This window comes from Lethenteron reissneri, chromosome 47, assembly GCF_015708825.2.
Source record: "Lethenteron reissneri isolate LAM-NWPU_2019-01 chromosome 47, ASM1570882v1, whole genome shotgun sequence".
NCBI lineage: Eukaryota > Metazoa > Chordata > Hyperoartia > Petromyzontiformes > Petromyzontidae > Lethenteron > Lethenteron reissneri.
In genome coordinates this window covers 4,429,129-4,452,042 of record NC_083825.1, presented here as the reverse complement: position 1 = coordinate 4,452,042, position 22,914 = coordinate 4,429,129, and the positions used below count along the sequence as shown (strand labels likewise).

General features: G+C 50.6%; 1 protein-coding gene across 1 annotated transcript; it reads right to left on the bottom strand.

The window, feature by feature from the left end:
- Positions 1 to 597: 597 nt before the first annotated feature.
- LOC133354386 (amphiregulin-like) lies at positions 598 to 20,818 on the bottom strand. The gene is made up of 5 exons (XM_061571190.1): positions 20,503 to 20,818; positions 14,406 to 14,579; positions 12,082 to 12,298; positions 5,559 to 5,720; positions 598 to 3,666 (listed from the first exon to the last, which is right to left on the bottom strand). Exons 1-5 carry the CDS (start codon positions 20,540 to 20,542, stop codon positions 3,576 to 3,578), a joined length of 684 nt encoding a protein of 227 aa, XP_061427174.1. The 5' UTR covers positions 20,543 to 20,818; the 3' UTR covers positions 598 to 3,575.
- Positions 20,819 to 22,914: the final 2,096 nt, after the last annotated feature.

Genomic DNA, 22,914 nt, shown 5'->3' with positions numbered 1-22,914 from the left:
GTAACAGAGTTTTGTTGGGGGGTTTGATCGCGTAAATTAAGTGTCGTTCAGCCCCGCCACCACCCGACACGGCCAATGAGTAAGGTTTGTCACGTAAGCAAAATATGCCGATGAGTTACTAGTTCGGCACACCGGTGGGTGTTGGAGAGTAAACCCACGAAATTGTTGTTTTAATTTCCGACGTTTCGCTAGTAATTACAACGAGCCTCATCAGGCGATGGCCAGAATGTAAACGCTGATGGTGTTTCCGTAAACTCTCACCCACACTGGCCCCGACAGTCTATGTAAGGGTGCGTGTGCGTTGTGAGAGAGTAGAGAAAGCGAGCGAGTGGTAGGATACTAAACAAATACTTGTCGAAACGATCAAAATATAAAAACAGGACTTTTGGTAATTGTGTGTTTATGTGTGCGGGGAGCGGTGGTGGAGCGGCCGGCGACCCGAGTTCGATTCCCGCTCACGGCCAACACCAGTGACGATTATCTGAACCGATCCTGGGCCTCCCCTAGGTCTACTCAGCCTCAAATGAATACCTGGTGCGGTGTAAACATCGCCACTGGGGAGACAAAGGCGGCCGGGCGTGGTGCTGGCCACCCACCCCCTCGTGTGCGTCCGTTTATGAACTCGCGTGCAACTTAAACAACCAAAAAATCAACCGAGACAACTCTGTTTAGAGAATATATACACATTTGTATAAAAGCTTTAATAAATAATCTAAAACTTGAGATAGGTGCACCAGCGGGGAAAGCGACTTTTAAACGAGTAGGCGGAGTTAAGTTGGATGCACTTTAGTTTCGAGTCAATTAATGAAAGTCGTGAGTTCGTGGCGCGTCACTGGGCATGCCACGGGACAATATTCGTTGCGCAGTGGAGGCTCGTCTCAATTTACAACATTAATTTAAAAATATAGTTATTTTAAATTAGAAAAACAAAAAAAACCTTACGAACATAAAAAAACACTTTATATATGTATGTAAAAACCACGTTTTTCTCATTTACGTCACTTGCTTTGAAAATAAATGAATTGTTGAATGTTGAGTCATCCCATTGAGGTGGAAGACACCTCATCACCTTATTGGCTGATTGAAACCCCTCCCACCGAGTGCTGCCCAATAACAAGTCACGGTTTCAAGTTAATTTGTATATGGACAGCCCCCCCCCCCACCGATCCCTGCCCCCCTACCCCCGCATAGACATCACTGCCGAATAAATGACAAACGTGTTTCTGTTATTTACAATCATATATAAGCTAAAGACAAACGCAACATTGAGCTACTTACTGCCTGAAAATTAATTGAGACCCATACGCGACAGCCCAAGGCAACGCGTCGATAGGTAGGGTGGTGGTGGGGGGGGGGGTGGAAGATCTGTTTAACTTTTCCTGAAAACTCTTTACAAGCCACAACGAAACAAAGCAGTTTGACCCGAATTTCTGGAGCGATTTCCACCCGACCGTGACCTTGCAACAAAAGCAATCATCTTGGAGCGTAACGAGAAACAGAAAGAGAGGGGGATTGGTGATGGGGGGGGGGGGTAATGCCAACTGCGAAACGGCGTGGCGACAGTGATCACGTTGGACCGCGAAACGAATTTCGATGAGCCCAACCGAGTTCACCGGACTAATTTACTGGCCCACAAAAAATGTGGCGAAGTATGGTCAAACAACACTCTAGTCGAGGCCTCCTTCTTCGCACCCCCCCCCCCCCAACAATAGTGGACTAACAAGCTGGGGGTGCGGGGGAGGATGGTCTGTGAATGTACGACCGCAGTTGAAGCCAGGAGTTTAGCGCGCCTGATGTGAACACAGCTCGCTCACATTGCACTGGCGATACCTTCAGGATGCCATGGAATGGCTCACGACGTTACACATTTGACCGTATTAAGGAAGACCCATGAGAAACGGCATCTTCAGATGGAAGCAGACTTTAGATTTAAAAAAATAAAAGCACAGTTGGTCTTATTACTCTAAGCGGTGTACTTCTATCCAGCTTCTACAGCAAGAATAGTGTTACACAACACAGCGTGTACATCGATAATAAACTCGCAGTGCCGATAACACAATAAGGCATCCTGTATAACTCAACGTTGGCCATAATCATTTTAAACCGCGAGACTCAGCTTCATTTCAACGACCCGCAAACAGATGTGTACGCTGTCGATCTTTGGCAAATGAAGGTGTGTGTGTGTGCTCACGTGTGGCTATGTATGTACATCTAAAACGCTGTACATTTGGGGAGAGAATCCACTCCGTCAGATCGTTTTCGCTGAGCAAGAGAAGCGCCGGGGACTAGCTGGGACAAACTGAGATATCAATTTGGAACAAAAAAGCACAAGTCATAAATACGTTTAGATGCACATTGCGTTTTATCCTCTATTAACGGGCGTTTTTTTTGGGTGGCATTCCTGCAAACTTGAATGGGAGGGGGTTATTTTTTATGATTATAACTAGCAATACCCACACACATGCCTGGGTTCACGAATGGGGTGGAGGGTGGCTGGGACGGATGGATTGTCCGGGGGGGGGGGGGGGGCGAGACATCAGCGCTACCCGCGGACACGGCTTAACGATGCCATCGTGCAGACATGCGCCAGCCAGCAAAACTTTTTTTTTTCTCATATAGTACGATAATATTATACGACGTATGTTTATAGAAGCGTGAACAATAATTTACCGATATAGTCACCATCAACACTGTTCCACGAAACGACACAAAAATACTGCCTAATTTGTACTTTCTAGCGCCACACTCAGAGGGGTTATAAGGCTTCACAAAATCGTGAAACCATCAAAAAATCGATTTGCTCTAAAGCTACATCCGCCGCCTGACCGAGTTGGTTGCGCAAGCAAGAAAGCTCTCGAAATCGCTCGCGCAAGCTCAATCGATCGCCTCCCGACTGCTTTGTCCGCACCTGAGCGAGCAGTTGAGCGAGGGGGAAATCGAACGGCTGATTGGGGATTGTAACGGCCAATTGTTACACATTCGCAAGTGCGTCACGTGACGAAACGCATCGCTACAAATCGCGGAGCAGATCGCTGCTCGAGATTCTTGTCTATAATCTGCCGTGAGCAACGGGGGGGGGGGGGGGTTGTACAACTGGTCGCAGAAACGTCCGCACGTAAGCAATTCGGTTGCAGGCAACCCGGTTGCACGCAACTGATTTGCTCAGATGTGGACCCGGCTTAGCAGATGCTGCGCGATCAACACGCGACATTCAACGACCGACTCGCATCAAATCATCGCCACCATCTGTTTGGTTTTAGGTCTTCCCCTTGTTTCACAGGTCACACGTTCTTCAAGAACTGTAGTCGTGATCTTATCACCACCACCACCTCCACCTCCACCATCACGGTCTTAGATCTTCATCTAGGTCACCAACATGTGGGTGCCACTCCAATGCCCGTCTCTGTCACCTGCCCTTCTCCACCCTGGAAAACGTATCCCGCCCATCGCAAACCCTCACAAACACATTGTTGCCAAAGTAGAATGGTGACGTTGAAAAGTGAATGTTGTTGTTGTTGCTGTTGTTGCTGTGCCGATAAGACTAGAGTTTGTGGTCTTCAGGGTGGAGAGGGGGTTCATGCATGAGACGACGTTTCCTCCGGACGAAGTTTCAGCTTCTCCTTCTCCGTCCCCACGTCGTAGGTGGAAGTCTTTTTCCGTCGGCACCTGAAACGAGCGGAGATATTTCAGGGGTCATGGTTTGTTTTCACCGAACAGGGCCCCACGGGCAAAGACGGCACTCCCACGGGGGGGGCAGTCGGTGTCAAAGAGGGGGTTGAAATCTCCCCACAGGACACCCACTGTCGCCTTCCCCACAAAGCGATGCTCCGCTTGACGACAAATAGGAGACATCTTCTTGGTTCTTTCGGTAAAGTCACGTAGAAGGGAAGTAATAAAATAATAAATAAAAAACATAATATTATATTATTATATTATATTATTATGTTTTATTTTTAGTATTTTATTACTTCCCTTCTACGTGACTTTACCGAAAGAACCAAGAAGATGAATCCCGGCAGTCACGAAAGCTTTAAATCGAAATAGGAGACATTTGAGAGATGCATTTGCTTGCTCGCGCGAAATGGACCTCTTATGGTCATCAGGATCTGATATTTATTCGTGTGGGCCCATCAATAATTTTGCGTCACCAATCCCGACGCCCAGCGGACTACTTGGGGCGCTCAGCTTTTGCTCGGCTTGGTTATTGCTTAGCGCTGTCACTGGAGGACACGGAGAGCCGGGGTGGGTGGTGGAGGAGGAGAGAGGGGGGTGGGGGAGCAGGAGAGGTGGCGAAGGGCGTGAGTGAGTGGAGCCTACGGTGAGAGACGGGAATCAGGGCGGGGGAGCGGGGAGGCAGGTGAGGCAGGTGTTGCTGGGAGAGGCGTTGTGAGCTCACCTGCCGAAACTCTTTGATGTGGACTTGTTCTGGCAGCGTTTGCGTGAGAGAGGGACTTGGGCGTGTGTTGTGTGCGTATTGTGTGTGTACTGTACATGTGTGTTTTGTGTGTGGTGTGTGTTGTGTGTGTACTGTATATGTGTGCTGTATGTGTTGTGTGTGTGTGTGTGTGTTGTGTGTGTACTGTATATGTGTGCTGTGTGTGTTGTGTGTGTTGTGTATGTGTTTTGTGTGTGTGTTGTGTGTGTGTTGTGTGTGTCATGTGTGTGTGTTGTGTGTTGTGTCTGTGTTGTGTATGTGTTGTGTGTGTGTTGTGTGTGTCCTGTGTATGTGTTGTGTGTGTGTGTGTCCTGTGTGTGTGTGTGTGTCCTGTGTGTGTTGTGTGTGTCCTGTGTGTGTGTTATGTGTGTGTATGTGTTGTGTATGTGTTGTGTGCGTGTTATGCACCGCAGCGGTCGCGTCGGGATTATTAGCGCACTGCGCTACGAACACCCGGTGAGCCGAGTTCAACTCCCACTGACAACCAATAACAGTGGCAAATATTAGAACGGGTCCGTGGCCCCTGCTAGGTCGACTCAGCCTTAAATGAGTGGTGTATATAAACATCGTGCCGGCCTTTTCAGGCGCTCGCTAACAGCACCTCCCCCAGCGGGAACGAGAGCAGGCAGCGTTTGGTTGGTGGTGGTGGCTGTGGTGAGTGGTGGATTGGGTTCGTGAAAGACACGACTGGTCAGTTGGAGGCAGTCGCCCTCCAACAACCACGGAGGGTAGAGAAGCGACGCTCACAACAACGAGCGGAGCGCCGGGCGGCTAAAATACATAGAGTTGGCACAGTAGGGGGCAAAGCTGGGTGCATCTGCCAGTCATTTTGGTCTGTCCCGTGACCTGCTGCCAGCGAACGTTCGACACTTACGTGGCCTCAAAGTCCACGTGGCCTGGCACAGGCACCGTGGTGACGTCACCGTCACTTAGTGGCGAATGGCGGGTATCGGTGAGTGGTGGTTCTGGTGATGGTTGCGGTAATGAAGATGTAAGAGCAGTCATCGAAGGACAGCACGGAGCGCACAGACAGGAGGGCGAGACCAATTTAATTCTCGTGAGATGTAATGAAGAGAGAACGACCGAACGGAAGGAAACGAAACGAGCGGGACAGCCCACTTACCGTATGGTGGCGATGAGCACCAGCGTGGCGATGAGGCTCACGGAGGCGGTGGCAAGCGCCGCCACGGCCAGGACCATGGAGTCGGGCACGCGGGGCGCCTGCAGCGTGGACACGTTCAGAATCCTCTTCTCGCACCGCTCGCCCTCGTAGTCCTTCTCGCACCTGCGCGTGAAACATTGACGGAGGTGAGGATCTCAATAAGGGCACTGCGATGGGTTGGCACCACAGCTGCTGCCGCTGCTGCTCCCGCTGCTGCTTTGTGCAATAAACTATTAAACGCTACGAACGGTTTTTATTTCACCGGCTAAGGCCCACCGAGCTGAATAGCGCTTCTTCATAAGCGGCCTGGATATCACAAATGATGGCTCAACGAAGTGGCTTATTATCACGTTGACATTCGTAGCAGTGAAATACGAGTCTTAATGCACGTTCATTTCTAAATGTGGAGGAGAAAAAACGAAAAACCCAAACGACCACGGAGAGAATGTGCAAGCTCCAAATATACAGCAGCAGGCGTCAGGGTCGAAATCGAACCCGTGACTTCCTGCATACCAGGCGAGGGAGTTAACATCTCCGAGCCACTGTGATGATGATGAGAGAGAGACACCGCAAACTCAAAATATACAACAGGCGTCAGGGTCGGGATCAAACCCGTGACTTCCTGTATACCAGGCGAGGGGAGTTAACAACATCTCCGAGTAACCGTGATGATGATGAGAGAGAGAGAGACACGCAAACTCCAAATATACAGCAGGCGTCAAGGTCGGGATCGAACCCGTGACCTCCTGCATACCAGGCGAGGGAGTTAACATCTCCTAGCCATCGAGGTGCCCCTGGCGTGGTGTTCACGCTGTAACGCGTTTTCACTCTAGCGCTTTTTCTGCCATTTGGGAACAATTTTCGCACGACGTTATAACGCGGCTTGTGAGCGGTAAACGACGCACTACTTTCTGGAGCTGCGTGGCTGAGCGGAGTGGCGTACCCTAAGTTACTTGTCCCTCCATCTCACTGCGTGTGCGTGGTAGTAGGACATCGTATCTCGCCAAAGTCTAGCGTCACATCATTTACGGGTAAATTGTTCGTCGCTTTACGCGTTTTCCGCTTAGCGCGACAAATTGTTCATGAAGGCATCAACTGCCGCGTTGAACGAGGACTATCTTGGAACGTGCTTGCGGCTGCGCTGCACAGCTCTCCCAAGGTGTTTCCGAGCTGTGCCACGTGTTTTTTTTTCTTTACATATATACGGTACGATGTCCGACGTTTCGCTCGCGGTGGAAGCTTCTTCTCCGGGAAGTCGACGATGATCTCCGTTCCCCAAGAATCGAAACGGCGCGCAAAAAAATCCGGAACGGGTCCGCCCGCCGGTGTTTGACGGAGGCCAGCCGCTATTATTTATTGATTTGCTTCGGCAAATGTTGTGCTGCCAGAGCGAGGCCGGGGGCAAAGCTCACCCACCGCCGTGCCATGCAGGCGTGAGAGAACACAATGTCAAAAGGTCACCGACTGTCCTGCACAAATTCACGAGCCCACGCGCTGTGTACCACTGCGTGCAGTACACCACGTCTTGGGTGAGTTTGTGTGTTCCTTTGTGTAGACAAAGGCGGACGGGCGAGCATGGTGCTGGCCACCCACCCCCTCCGTGTGCCGTACCAGCCTACATAGGTGCTACTCGCCAACAGCACATGCACTATAATAATACAGTGGTGCCTCTATCAACCCCCCACAGCCGAGGCGTGGTGAAGTATGGTCAACCAACCCCCTACCCACCACCACCACCACTTCCCCGCACAGTGTGGGGAGGCGGTCATCCAGCAGCGGAGTGACTAAAAGGGGCTGTGTGCGTGTAGTAGGTATAGGCACGTGTGTGTACGCACGTGTGCACGTGCCGGCCGTCGTGGGTGCCCCAAAAGTCAGTGAAGGCTACGCGGGGCAATCTTTGTCACGATGCTCACATGGCATCAGTCGCGAGCAAGCCACGCCCACGTGGCGCTCTCGTCACGGGCGGTCACGTGACGCTGGTTTCGTCACGTGCCGCGACTTCACAATGCGCGTGACTCGCACGTGGCTCAATCCCCCCATCATTAGGGCACGCTCGCCTCCTATTGTTGTACAGGCTCTGTGCGCGCGCGTGTGTTTGTGTGTAGAGTGAGTGTGATTCCTCGCGTGTGTGTGTGGAGTGAGTGTGATTCCTCGCACGTGTGTGTGTAGAGTGAGTGTGATTCCTCGCACGTGTGTGTGTGTGGAGTGAGTGTGATTCCTGGCTGGCCATCCACCCCCTCACATGCCGTGCCGGCCTTCATCGGTGCTTCCTAACAGCACTTGCCCCAAGAGTCTGGAAAGGCTATACGTGGGGATGGATCTTTGTCAACAAGTATACTGAGTGCCTTCAATGGGGAGCGGTGGCGCAACGGATAGCGCACTGCGCTTACAAACCCGGCGAACCGAGTTCAATTCCCGCTCATGGTCAACACCAGTGACAATTATCTGAATCGATCATGGGCCTCCCTTTAGGTTGACTCAGCCTCAAAATGAATACCTGCTGCGGTGTGTAAACATCACCTGCGGCGGAGACGCGGTGTTGGCTACCCTCCCCCTCGTGTGCCGTGCCGGCCTTTATAGGTGCTCGCTAACAGCACTTGCCCCATAAATATCTTAAGGCTCTACGGCGGGGCGGGGGAGGAATCGTTGTCTTTGTGACCCCCAACACATTTACGTGCGATCGAGCGTGATTCCTTAAGTGTGCACGTAAACACGTGTGCACACACAAACGGGACGTCATCGGTGGTGTAGCGGTTCAACTCACCGCACTTTACACGACAGTACGCAAGATCAGTGGCGACTTCTACGCGAACGCAAAGCTGTGTTCATTTCCTTCTCTTGGTCATCGTCTTAGGCAATGCGCTCGTAACCTCGTGCCGCTGTGCGAACATCGGCACCGACGGAGACAGAACGGTGGCCCCAAATTGCCCTCCCTCGGTGCTAGTCACGCCCTTGCCGACACAGCCACTCGCCAACAGCAAGATCGACGCTGCAATGTTACGCAGCTAAACGTGCGCGTGTGTGCGTGGCGTGAAGGAGGCCACTGGGCAGTTGTTGGAGGCAGTCGCCCTCCAGCAACAACTGAGGGCAGAGGAGCGACGCTCACAACAACGGGCGGAACGCCGGGCGGTTAAAATGCAGCAAGTTGGCACAGTAGGGGGGTACAGCTGGTGGTGCATCTACCGGTCATCTCAGTCAGCCAGCGCACGGCACCTGCTGCGTCTGTCCCGTAACCTCCTGTCAGCAGCGAGCCTTTGACACTTCACGTGGCCTCAAAGTGCACGTGGCCTGGCACGGGCGTCGTCGTGACGTCACCGTCACTTAGTGACGAATGGCGGTTGTATTGGAGGAGGGGGGGTGATCTTTGCGTGCGTGCTAAGAATCGTCCTCGACATCTCTGAAGCCCTGGCGAAGTATTTTTTCTCTTTTTAGATTCTCCAAAAAAAAAGCGGTGACGTCATTGAAAAAAATGTTTGCGCTCGTGAAAGGCAACGAAAATGATGACGAGGTTTTCTGGCTGGCCCCTTGCGTGACGAGGAACGTCAGTGACATTTAAAACCACGCATTGTCTCTACTGGCCCGTGCGTCCCTCGCCACAGAATGCGCTGCAGCTGTAAAGATACGGACCCGCATGCATTCACAGTAGTAACGTGGAGAAAGCACACACACACAATATATATAGCGAGTTCTATATATAGTGTGCGTGGAATGGTGACGCAGTGGTTGAAACTCCCGCACTATGGACCTTGTGAAACAGAGCGTGGACGTGTGGTCCTTACCCCCCACCTCCGATTCGCATGGTTGGCTACGTATTGAGCGAAAGAGGTTCAACATACGTACACTCCCGGCCACAAGTGAAAATCATCAACGCTCCTTAGGCCATAACTTCACTAGGATGGTGAAGTTATGGCCAAACAACCCCCATGGGGTGGCCTTCATCAAGGGACTGTGAACTACTGCTGTTGTTCTTGAGTGTGTGTGTGTTGTTGTTGTGTGTGTGTGTTGTGGTGTGTGTGTGTTATGTTGTGTGTGTGTTATGTTGTGTGTGTGTTGGTGTGTGTGTGTTGTTGTGTGTGTGTTGTGGTGTGTGTGTGTTGTGGTGTGTGTTGGTGTGTGTGTGTTGTTGTGTGTGTGTTGTGGTGTGTGTGTGTTTTTGGTGTGTGTTGTGTTTGTGTGTCGTTGTTGTGTGTGTGTGTTATGTTGTGTGTGTGTTATGTTGTGTGCGTGTGTTGTGTGTGTGTGTTGGTGTGTGTGTGTTGTTGTGTGTGTGTGTTGTGGTGTGTGTGTGTGTTGTTGTGTGTGTGTGTTGTGGTGTGTGTATGTTGTGGTGTGTGTGTTGTTGTGTGTGTATGTTGTGGTGTGTGTGTTGTGGTGTGTGTGTGTTGTGTGTGTGTGTGTTGGTGTGTGTGTGTTGTTGTGTGTGTATGTTGTGGTGTGTGTGTGTGTTGTTGTGTGTGTGTTATGTTGTGTGTGTGTGTGTTGTTGTGTATGTGTTGTGGTGTGTGTGTGTTGTTGTGGTGTGTGTGTGTTGTTGTGGTGTGTGTGTGTTGTGGTGTGTGTGTGTGTGTTGTTGTGTGTGTGCGTGCATAATTAACGAAGGCCTTCCCAAGCCACCGCTATATCCCGCAATCCTACAGCGCAACCATCCAACCCGGCGCTTGCCGCACACGGGGCTCACTGCATCACTCCTTCATCCAGCAGAGGATGGACCATGGCTAATGATGATGTTGACTGTGTAGAGTCATACGCTGACGAACAACAAAAGGTCTCGCAAAAGTTGAGATGTTGAAAATCTGTTGGGAAATTTGAATTTTGCTCCTTTCCAGATCCCCAGATGTAACCTTTGCTTACAAGCACAGGCCCGAATACATTTCTGGTTACTAGCACAGGTCCCGAATGCGTTCGAGCCAAATGTCAGCTCTCTATTCCTTTTAGAACATCATTAGAACATACGTCCATCACTCACTCAATTACCCCCAAACTGGTTCTATATATACGTATACTTTACGTGTGTATTGGGTAATGTTCGATGCCTACGGGCAAATGAGAACCCCATTTGCAAAATCTGTCGTTGTTCATTTTTTTAGACGACACCAAAGCAACAGTAGCCGAACCCGTGAGGTCCTTGGCTATCAACGTGGGTCTGAGCCGCCCCGTGACTTCAGGAGCGTTGTCCGTTGGTGGCCACAGCTCCGTCACCGATCGACCGCACAGTGGCCGCGAAAGCGAACTTAACCTGTGAACCTAATTTGGCTGCATTCCAGCTCCCTCGGTTGTCACTAACACGGCCTTGCAGGGCAGGGGTGTCCCCTGAACCTTGGCAAGTGACAAGTCAGAGGTGGTTCCGTAACGCCAACTTCCAGAGCCGTGCTCTGTAACAAAGGGTAGTTCGATTGCTCACCACAGAGGGCCCGTAATCTCTTTTTTCTCAGGTCACAATGCCAATAGCACGATTTGGAAAAGAATTGCACGGGGCTGGGTGGGGGAAGTAAAGCAAATGAAGGCAAAATAATTGACCCCAACATCCCATGGCATGACCCTCCTGACAAGGAGTCTTGAGACTCGCAGAGGCTTTCCTGGATGAATTATCGAGTGCTCTCCTCATCGTTCTAGTGTGGACCTTGAGAGCGCTTGTCGCGTGCAAAGCGCAAGCGTCAAACAAAAAAAGATTATCGCCTCGGGAATTCGAGAGTGAAAGTATCGTCACCCTGCAACACACAAAGACGCCCAGGTTTGTCCTTGAGATTAACTGAGTCAAGATTGACTCTTGGCTCAGATTGCTTCTTGGGTAAAAATGCCAATGTGCGTTTAACACGCGGGCTTTCGCGTAAATATAAATGCGTCGAAACCCCGACGAATTTAGTAACAAATTGGTCACGTGACAACGTTATTCATGCTAGATGTTGTTGCAGTGGTCAGCACAACTGCTGTTGCATTGCAGAGGTCGCAGGTTCGATTCCATCTCCCGGCGCGACAGTTCAAATAATGGGGCACATTGCTTACATCCCCTCCCCCATCACCGCCTCTGTCCACCCAGCAGAGTTGGTGAAACATGCAAATATAGGACCACAGAGCTTGGGAAATGGTTGGTGCCTGTTCTAGCTGCTCGTCCGTGGTTTCCCTAATCTCTGAAACATTCTCTCTCTCTCTCGTTCTGAGGGTGAACGAAAAATTCGGTGCATTAAACATTCTAAACCATTACTATAAACGAGCAGACCACGCCAGTTACTTGACCCGGCACGTTGTGGGGGTACGCTGAAGTGCAGCTACTCCTACCTCTTCCAAGACGTCTCGTCAAGCGTGGAAGAGTAGGCCAAATACCCTCGACTCGAGGGTCTCTCAAGAGCACGCACTAGCGATACCCTTCCACCAGCGGTAGCTCGAGCAGAAAATTGCAGGGCTGCACCTTGACAAACCGTTGTGAGACAATGTGTGCCCGCGTGCGTGTACGTGCGCGTGCGTGTGTGTGCTGTGCGATTCTTACACGCAGCTCGCTTTCTTGATTGGCTCGATGTACTTGCACTTCCCGTTCATGCAGTAGTTGCGCATCGACTTGGGGCACTTATTCCTCCCCTTCTTCCCTCCCTTGCCCCCCTTCTTGCCACCCTTGCCGCCACCCTTGCCGCCACCCTTGCCGCCACCTTTGCCCGTGCCCTCACCTTTCTTGTCCCCGTCACTTTTCTTCGCTCCTTCGCGGGGCTCTGGCGATTTGAAGTAAACGAGAAGAAAAAGAAAGAAAGAATTAAAAGTTGAATTTAACAAACGCGACTCCAAGTCATTACGATGCACGCAATCTCGATGTTTCCTACAGCCGCGGTTCTGAAACGGCGCAGTCGCCGGCAGCGACGTTGCGAGCAACGCGCGCTCCAACGGCGGGGCAAAGCATCGTTGGGTGTGGTGGTCCCTGTTGGTGAAATCTGGGCGACTTAACCCCTACGGCCCTGCGCGGTGTGGAAAGGACCTCGTCCAGCAGTGGATTGATGCAGGAGCTGTGTACGTACATGTGGCTGTGTGACCGGTAGCAACTTTGCTTATGTGCCCCTTTAAAATCCGTTTTTTACACGCTTTCATTTAACTCACTCGGTCTGTTGTTGTTGTATCCTCAAATCTCAATTTTAACTCACTTCCCAATGTGGTATCGACTGCAAACTTGGTATACTTATGTCATCCTGATGACAATACTATATTCTATGTTTCGTCTTGGCTCTAATTGTCCAAGGTCAACTGACGTTGCCTGTAATTGACCATGGTCCCTCACGTTATGGCAAGCTTCGGGGCCACTTCCTGGAGTCGTGGAGTTCTTCCATTACTAGTACATTTCATAAAAAACGTGTTTATAAAAAAGTTTTTTTTTAAATATTACTTATTTCACTTGCCTTTGCAACGCCTACTGTGATGGCACGTGGTAGACATAGTAACACCAAACCCAATATGGCGTATGTTTATGTATTTATTGTGTATAATCAGAAGCCTGGATTACTATTCCTTTAGTTAATTTACTACTACTATCTTCATTTTACCTGTATTACTTCTCTCGTATGCCTGGTCAGTTTGCTTTAGACATAGGCCAAGAAAGATGCCTTTCCTTGTCTAGATTCCCTGCCCTGCTGTTTGGGCCAGGCTGCCCGGGGAAAAATGGGAGGGTGTGGTCAGACCTCCCAGCCTCTACTATATCACACAGAGACATGGGCCCTGACTGAGTTTAATGGCCCAGTAAGGTGCAACTGAGATACAAAACAGAAGCAACAAAACCGTTTTTTTTGTGTTTAGCTTGTTGTCCTTCCTCCACACCTCTGATTAGCACGGTTGGCTACGTACGGTGCGAAAGAAGTTCAACACACGTACGTACGTGCGTGACATTGCACAACGTTCGAGGAATGTTACAAAAGTTACGCGTCGGCGATATCTGACCGAGCAAATTCGGCTTCATAGTCAGGACCTTAGATAAATGTGAACTCAGGGCCAAAGTTTATTGTCAAACAACTGCTGCTGGAGGCAGGCACAGTCACGTCTCAGTGAACATGGCAAGAGCCAGGGCGACATTTCGGCATCTCTGAACTTGGAACACCACATTTTCCAGACTATAAAGTAAGATGTACCCTGAAAGGTTTGTCCGGTGTCAATAATGTTACAATGGCACTGGCGCACAAAGATCCCAACCCCCCCCCCCCCCCCCCCCCTTTAGCCTGTTTGGGCAAACGCTCTTTGCGAGCATTTACTAAGACCGGCAAGGCACACTAAGAGGGTGGGTGGACAACACCATGGCAAGCCACTTTTGTCACTCCACAATGCTGATGTTTACACATCGTACCAAAGCACTTATTTCGTAGCGAGTCGGTATCATTCCATAACCGCGAATTAATCTCAGGATGGCAGCATCGTAGTGCAGTGCGCTAACCACAGCACCAGCGCTCCAAAGACACAGATCCGCCATATAGCCTTAACAGACCGTTAGGGCAAGTGCTATTAGCAAGCAGCACCTATGAAGGCTGGCACAGCACACGGGGGGTGGGTGGCCAACACCACCTGTCTCCCCAGCCGCGATGTTTACACACCGCACCAGGAACTCATTTGAGGATGAGTCGACCTAGAGGAGGCCCAGGACCGGTTGAAATAATTGTCACCGGTGTTGGCCGTGAGCGAGAATCGAACCCGGGTTGCCAGGTTCGATGCGCAGCGCGCTAACCTCTACGACACTGCTCCCTGCACGCGCACACACACGTACACAACACGCACGTGCGCACACACACGTACACACACAACACGCACGTGCGCACGCACAAATTCACAGTCGGGCCCCGTACGTACTTTTTGGAGGGGTCGCCTCTCCCGTGCCGGTTTCCTTTAGTCCCACCACGGGCAGAACGCGCGGCCCAACCACAGGTCCATCAAAATCGGCCGAGCCGATATCATCATCCCCATCGCCGCTCATCTCCAAATCACTCAGCATTGGGACTGGAGTGCTGGTGCAGCAGGAGAGGACTGCGGGTGTGGGGGGGTGGGAGAAGGAGTAGAACACAAATCAAATCATTAGCCAGAGTCAAAATATGATGTCCTGCTCAAATGAGCATTGAGGATGTTGGTGCTCATCTTCCCGTTTACAGGGGCTCATTTTCCCGTTTACAGCCCTGGGGCAGTGGTGGAAATTCCACATGACTATGACGGGGCCGAGTCATTCCATAGGGGGGAGCGCTGTCCACTTCGCCGCGAAATGGCACTAATTTTTGTTCGACCTCGAAGGGATGATGAGCTGAGTCACCCCCCCCGCAACCCTCCGCCCAACTAAGATTTGAACTCAGCGACCTGACGATTGCGAGCCCTGAACAAGGCTATCACGAAGGCGTTATGTTTCACGGACATTTAGCCTGCCAGCAGTTTCACGGTAGGGGGGGTGGGCGATGTCGCTATGCGGATGTACACAATTTGGTCATCCGAGAGCAATTTTCTAAATTTGGCACATGCTGGCACACGTGGCCTGTTTCTGGGGTTTTTTTCCAAATTGCATTATGGGACATTTACTGTATCCGAATCTGAATATGTATTTACCAAAGAAGGAATCCTATGAGCTATGAAGCTCTTTTTCCCAGACGTCCCAGTAATTTAACATTGACTGGGAAACAGGCGGCGTAGTTTTTAGGTCATCATCACACCTGCAGCATTAACTAGGGCGGGCAGCTGGACACGAACCGTTAACCTCTGCAAGGAGCGGCCAAGTCCAACTCTCCAATCCGCTCTCGCGAAGGGGGAGAGCGAGGGAGAGAGAGGGAGCGTGTGTGAGAGTGTGCGAGAGAGTTGGAGAGAGAGAGAGAGTTGGAGAGAGAGAATTTAGAATTTCGCAATTGCATCTGGGAGTGAGCAATGGTAGCGTTGTTGGTTTTTTTGTCTCCATGGCGACACACAAAATGCTATGGCTGCCGTATTCACCGGATTATAAGACGCGGTGGGAAAATAAGACGTGCCACCAGGACTCGTAAGAACACGGGTATCAATAGAGTAAAGGGACGTAAATCTGGTCGCACCTGATAATAAACGAAACACATTTTTTTTTATTTTACCAGGTAGAGCCTACTGAGCTCCAAAGCTCGTTCTCGGAAGCGACAGGCCACAGACGATAGCTCAACGAAGTGGCCCATCGTCACGTGGACATTTATAGCAGCCAGATTCTCGAAACGCCGTGGTGTTGTTGTTGTTGATTCTAAATGTGGAGGAGGTGGGGGGGGGGTGGAATCGGAGGACCCGGAGAAAAATCCACGGGGAGAGAGGAGACACAGCAAACCTACAAACATGCAGACGTCCTGTATACCAGGCGAGGTAGTTCACATCTAGCCACCATCTTATTAATATAACATGCCCTCCAAATGTTGATTTTCAATAGACAGGACAACATGCGTCGAACAAGGTACAGTTTCTTTTGTCCATAATACAGGTGTTTGTTTTTGGGTTAGATCGCGTGAATATGAATATGTCGTAAATATGAACGTGTCGTTAGATGTTTTTGGGGTTATTTGGCTTTGTCACGGACAATTGGCCGTGTCGGGTGGTGGCGGGTTTAACGACACATTTATATATTTACGCGATCTAACCCAAAAAAAAAACGCAATTATGCATGATATTGGTCGCGAAAGCCGACTGCGTGTTGAGTTTCTTTCGTCGCAAATATTTAACAGACCACCCCTGGACAACAGCGATAAAAGGTATGCAGTGAAGAATGCGTGCATGTCACTTTGGCGTCAGTGAAATAGTGAAACGAAAAAAAAACGCGTTACTATGCGCGAGTGTGTGGGGGGGGGGAGCGGTGGTGCAGTGGTTAGCGCTCTGCGCTCCTAAGCCGGCGACCCAAGTTCGATTCCCGCTCACGGCCAACACCAGTGATTATTATCTGAACTGGTTCTGGGCCTCCTCTAGGTCGACTCAGCCTTAAATGAGTACCTGGTGTGGTGTGTAAACATCCTCCGTGTGCCGCGTCGGCCTTAATAGGTGCTCGCTAACAGCACAGTATGTTAAAGGTTAGGTTGTGAATGCGTGTGCACATGTACCGCGTTTGTGTGTGTATATATATATGAAGTGTTCGTGGTTAGTCATTTACACGTGGAATAAGTAACTTATAACGTCAAAAAAAGAGAGATCGGAATGCTTGTACTCTGAAGTAATGCGAAACCCCGATTATTTGACCCGTTATTTATTTATTTACTTTCATCAAGGTTCACGTTTCCTCGTACGCGAAGCGCAACTCATGATTGGAATTTCCCAAACGCCCCAAATGTAGCGGCAGGACCCTCCTGATGAACACTCTTGAGACTCGGTGAGCCTTTCCCGGCCAAATGAAAGGAATTTAGAATCCCGGCCAAATGAAATGAATTGGCATTTCGCCACACTCAACTATAATCATACATTACAGGCCCTTCTGTGAATCCATCCACTGCTAGATGAAGTCCTCCTCCACACCGTGTTGGCCCCGGGGTGGAGGGACGTGGAGGGTGAGTGGTTGTTTGACCATACTTCACCACGCTGGTCAACCCACTCCAGGTTGACGCTATCATTTTGCCAACCGTTGTCGTTATCCATAGCCGGGAATCGAACTCGTGTTATCCGACGCCCAAATCACAGCGTCATTGGCTCACCACAATCAAGCCACACGTGGCGATGTCGCAAGCGTCGTAAAGGTTATTTTCTCTCTCCCTCTTCTTCCTCTGCTGCTGCTGCTGAATGAGTGGATTATTTTTTTATTTAGTTGTCTTTCCTACGACCAGAAGAACAAGTCGACTTGCTACGAAAAAAACTTTTTTTTTTTTACGTGGCCACATGATGCGTCGTAACAACTCCAACCTTAACCCGTGGGGCTACCACGGTGGTAAACATGCGTCCGGTACAATGGGAATGGGAGGAAGAGGTGGGGAAAGCACACACACAGGTAACACAACACGTCCGGTCAAGTGTCGGGCAGACCCTGGGGCGCCACGGTGGCTAGGAGATGTTAACTACCTCGCCTGGTATGCAGGAGGCCGTGGGTTCGATTCCGACCCTGACGCCTGCTGCTGTATATTGGGAGTTTGCGGTCTCTCTCTCTCTCTCTTCCCGTGTGTCGCGTGGATTTTCCTCCGGTCCTCTTGTTTTTCCCTCCACATTTAGAATCAACATCACGCGTTTAGAGTGTTTGGCTGCAATACATATCCACATGATAAGCCGATTCATTGAACTATCATTTGTGACCATGTCGCTTCTGAAAAAGAACTATATGGCTCAGTGGGCCTTACCTGGTAAAATAAATACGTAATTTTTTGTTCTATGGGGTTCACAACATCGATTGACAGAGAATTCACCTTCCTGCGAATATATTTTCCTTTAAAATTGTGGACGAATCTCATCGAGCGAACGGCCCTTCCGCGGGAGTCCATCACGTACCAAAAGCATTGGTTTAATGCGAGCACGCTCTGGGTCCTCTTCCTGACATTCAACGTCTTCATCGGCAGAGTCGGCCTCGCTTCAGGCCACTGCTGCCCAATTGCCCGATGTTGATAGACAAGGACGTTCGTTTGTGTTCTGTGGGCTCGTTGGGTCGAAAGGAAGCGTTTGCCGTTGTTGAGTCTATCGCGGGTGCGGAGTCTATCCGACCCAGCACGGATTGCGTCCCCAAATCGATGTCAGCGTGTGCCCATTATTTATTCATTTTAACTCTCGCGACGAATGTAGCGGCCACTAGTGGCTGGCTCGGTCGGATCAAATGAACCCATTGCATGCAAGCGGTGTTGCTGTCCAATCTACTGCCGTGCGGGCCTACTTTATACCTCATCGGATTCCTCCAGTAAAAATACATATTCTTCTTCTTGGTTCTTTCGGTAAAGTCACGTAGAAGGGAAATAATAAAATAATACAAATAAAACATAATAAAATAATTCTCACGACGTTTCGGCCACAACGCAAGCAGCCGTCCTCAGGTGAAGAACAGGTCTGTCGGAAAGACAGCGTCTTTCTACGTGACTTTACCGAAAGAACCAAGAAGATTAATCCCTGCAGTCACGAAAGCTTTAAATAGAAAATTAAATATTCTGTTTCTGAGTGGGGGGGGGGGGGTGTTATTAGTTGACCATATTTCTCAACGCTGGTGAGTATGGTATGATGGAGGTCTGGGCACCCTTGTCAACAAGACGTTCCATTGCAAAGGGATTGATTATCAAGGTTTAAAAACACATTTAAAGTAAGACGAGACCATAGATGTACAGCACAACGATGGGTTTTGCTCCACCGCCCGTTTTCTGCAGACGGTCGCCCGCCTAAGCAATTCTCCAGGGTCAGAGCAGCTGAGCACGATGCATTATCTTGACCATGTCGGGAGCTTTCGAGGAGAAGAAAAAACTGGCCATGGACAAATATCTATATTGTAATACCTGTAATTACGATGTGTAACATACTCTCCGAGATGTGAGGATATCGTATGTATTGCGAGTGGTTTGGTCACAGGTTGTCAAACAAAATATAAGACATTTAAAAAAAAGTATTTTTTTATCACGCACGTTATTCGATTAATGTATCGTGAACAGTATAATCGATTGTAATCGATTAATTGTTTCATTACACCCGAGCTGGTTAAGATGCAACTACAGAGCAGCGTGGACAATTCATTCGTGGGCTCATTCCACAGTCGTGACGTACAAAAGTGTATATGGGTGTGTATACAGCCCTGTGTGTGTGTAGGTGTGGGTCGTTGCCGATGTGGGAGTGTGTGGCTGGGTGCGCGTGTGCGTGTCCGTGTCTCTCTGTGTGTCTGTATATGTGTTGAGTGTCTGTCTATGTGTGTCCGTGAGTCTGTGTGTGTGTATGTGGGCAGCGGTAGTGTAGCGGTTAGCGCGCTGCGCTATGAACCCGGCGACCCGAGTTCGATCTCTGCTCACGGCCAACGCCAGTTACGATTATTATAACCGGTCCTGGGCCTCCCCTAGGTCGGCTCAGCCTTAAATGATTACCTGGTACGGTGTGTAAACATCGCCACGAGGGAGACAAAGGCGGTGAAGCGTGGTGCTGGCCACCCACCCCCTCGTGTACCGCTCCGGCCTTAATAGGTGATCGCTAACAGCACTTGCCCCAACAGGCTGTTAAGGCTATACGGGGGATCTTTGTCTTTTTTTAGGTGTGTATGTACATAAATGGATGTGTGTGTGTGTGTATATATGGAGGTTGTGTGTGTCTCTGTACGGGTGTGTGTACGTGAGTCTTTTGTGTGTGTGTGTGTGTTCGTTGCTACGATCCCGGCCACCTGAGTTTGATTCTGGGCAATGACGTACATGATTACCGTGTGTTAACCTGGAATGCGTCTACCACTAAGTCTTCTCAGCCTAAAATACACTGCCTGTTGATTTATATTTCACCAAGAGTGGTCGTGTTAGGCACTGCTCCGGCCACACCGCAAAAATCACACGTCCGCCGTTCCGACCTTAATAGGTGCTCGCTAACAGAACTTCCTTGAAAAAAGAAAGTATGTCGATGCTATAGGGATGATCTTTGTCTTTGTAAGTGTGCGTGTATGTATGGGGAGCGGTGGTGTAGCAGTGAGCACGCTGCCCTACACACCCGGCACGACACGAGCTCGATTCCGGCTCACGGCCGAACACCAGTGACGATTATCTGAACCGATCCTGGGCCTCCCCTAGGTCGACTCAGCCTCAAATAAGTACCTGGCGCGACGTGTAAAATCCAACGGCGTGGTTGCTGGGCCACCCACCCAAACTCGTGCCCCGCGCCGGCCTTCATAGGTGCCACTCGCTAACAGCACATGCCCCCGAATGGATTTTTGTTTGTTTGTGTAAGTATCTGTGTGTGTGTGCGTGTACACGCGAGTCCGAGCGCGCGCGTGTCCCGTGTCCTCTGTGCCTCTGTGTCGGTGTTAACACATCGGTCGCGCTCATCTCACCTGTCACCACCGCAACCAGTATCCACACCGACGTCTTCATGGCCCCCCTGCCTTCTCGCGCTCGCGGTCGGTCGGTCGGTCGGTCGCCGGGTGAAGCGAGCAATTCGCCACTCCGCAGAGGAACTGCTCGGACAATCTGGACGACGGAGGAGTGTGTGTGTGAGGGGGGTATGTTGCGGGGTGGGTGGGGGGCACGTGGGAGTCTTGCTGGGACGGCGGCGAGGAGCGGGAGGTGCAGCAGCGTCTCACACGCGCAGCCGGTGACTTGCGCGCGCGCAACCGCTCAACTCGCAAGCACGCACGGCACTCACTTTCCCGTGCGACTCACGCGACTGGCCACCTAACATCGTTGCTTTATCCCCCCGACCTGTCCCCCCCCCCTCCACCGTCCCACCCACGTCTTCCGGCACCCCATAGCGAGCGAGAAAAGGGCGGTGCCGATCCGCGCCTGCTGCGGTGAGAGGGCCCCTTGCGCTGCTGCGAAGCACGGCTGAGCCGAGTTCCATTCCCGTTGCAGGTGCCATTATATTTCCTCGGCCAATTTCGCTTTTTGAATCCGCTCGTGGTGCTCCCCTAGGTCGGACTCAACGAAAAAATGTCGGCGATGGAGGGAGACAAAGGCGGACGTGGTTTTTGGCCGACGACCACCTTTCCCTCGTGTGCCGTTCCGGCCTTCATATGGGTGCTCGTTAACAGCACTTGCCCCAAACAGTCTGTCGAAAGGCTATACGGGGGATCTTTGTCTTTGCGGGAGCGGTGGCGCGATGGTTTTCGCGCTCCGCGTTACGAACCCGCCAGTCCTGCTACGTTCGATTCGTGGCCACGGCTAACGTGGACGTCGACCGATACACGCGAACAACGATCCCGTCTCCCCCATCCCCCCCTGGTCTGTCTCAGCCTCGAATGATCACCTATTACGATTCACCTTGCATTAGCACCTGGCGCAAAGGGGAGATAAAAGCGGCTGGGTGTGGCTGCGGCCACACCACGACCTTCGCGCGCAGTGACGGCCTTAATAGGTGCTCGCTAACAGCACTGACTCCAACAGTCTATTGAAGGCTACACATGGCATTTAGTCTTGGTAATTTCTGCATATACACCATAGACTGGGATAATTGCTAAAAATGTTGTATTGTAGTGCAGTGTTAAGTACTAAACTCACCCACAGCTCACTAGCAGCACTACTGCACTCACCCCACAGCTCACCACCACCACCACGACTGAACTCACCCACAACTCACCAGCACCACCACTGAACTCAGCCACAACTCACCACCACCACTACTGCACTCACCCCACAGCTCACCACCAGCACTACTGAACTCACCCACAGCTCACCACCACCACTACTGAACTCACCCCACAACTCACCACCACCACTGCACTCACCCACAACTCACCAGCACCACCACTGAACTCACCCACAACTCACCACCACCACCACTCCACTCACCCACAACTCACCAGCACCACCACTGAACTCACCCACAACTCACCAGCACCACCACTGCACTCACCCACAACTCACCACCAGCACTATTGCACTCACCCCACAACCCACCTTAGTTTATTTATAAAGGTTATAATTCCTTGTTCATCACGACGTCCTTTTTACTTCGATGTCTCAACAGCGTCACGGAGATCACGTGACGTGAGGGTTTTGCCTTTGTAGTGAGGGTTGTGAGTTGACGCCGAGGAGGGGGGAGGAGGCGCCTCGCCCCCCCCCCCCCCCATGTGGAGTGACGTCACCCGCTAATTATTATTAATGGAGGGGATTATTCATTTGGAAGACGTCACCTCTTCATGATTATTAATGAGGGGGGCTGTTCGATGTGGAGTGACGTCACCTGCTCATGATTTTTAATGATGAGGGGAGGGGATCCATGTGGAGGACGTCACCTGTTCATGATTATTAATGAGGGGGGCTGGCCGACGTTGAGTGACGTCACACGCGGGACACACAGACATTATTGGCTCATTATCGTCGTGAATGTTGATAAATACACAGGTTTGATGAAACAAAGTAAGTTTTAACTTACGTGCCCGTACTCTTTGGTTCTTTCAGTAAAGTCACGTAGGTAGAAATAAAATAAAATCAAACAAATCTCGACGTTTCGATCGCAACACAAGCGATCTTCATCAGATGGAACAACCACAGCATTCTAAAACAAATCTGGCCGTCAAATTTGATTTAAAGCTTTCGTGACTGCAGGGATTCATCTTATTGGTTCTTTCGGTAAAGCCACGTAGAAGGGAAGTAATAAAAATAATAAAAATAAAACATAATAAAATACAATTCTCATGACGTTTCGGCCACAACGCAAGCAGCCGTCCTCAGGTGAAGAACAGGTCTGTCGGAATGACAGCGTCTGAATGAACACCACCAAGCTTGGAGCGTATATTTAAGCTGGG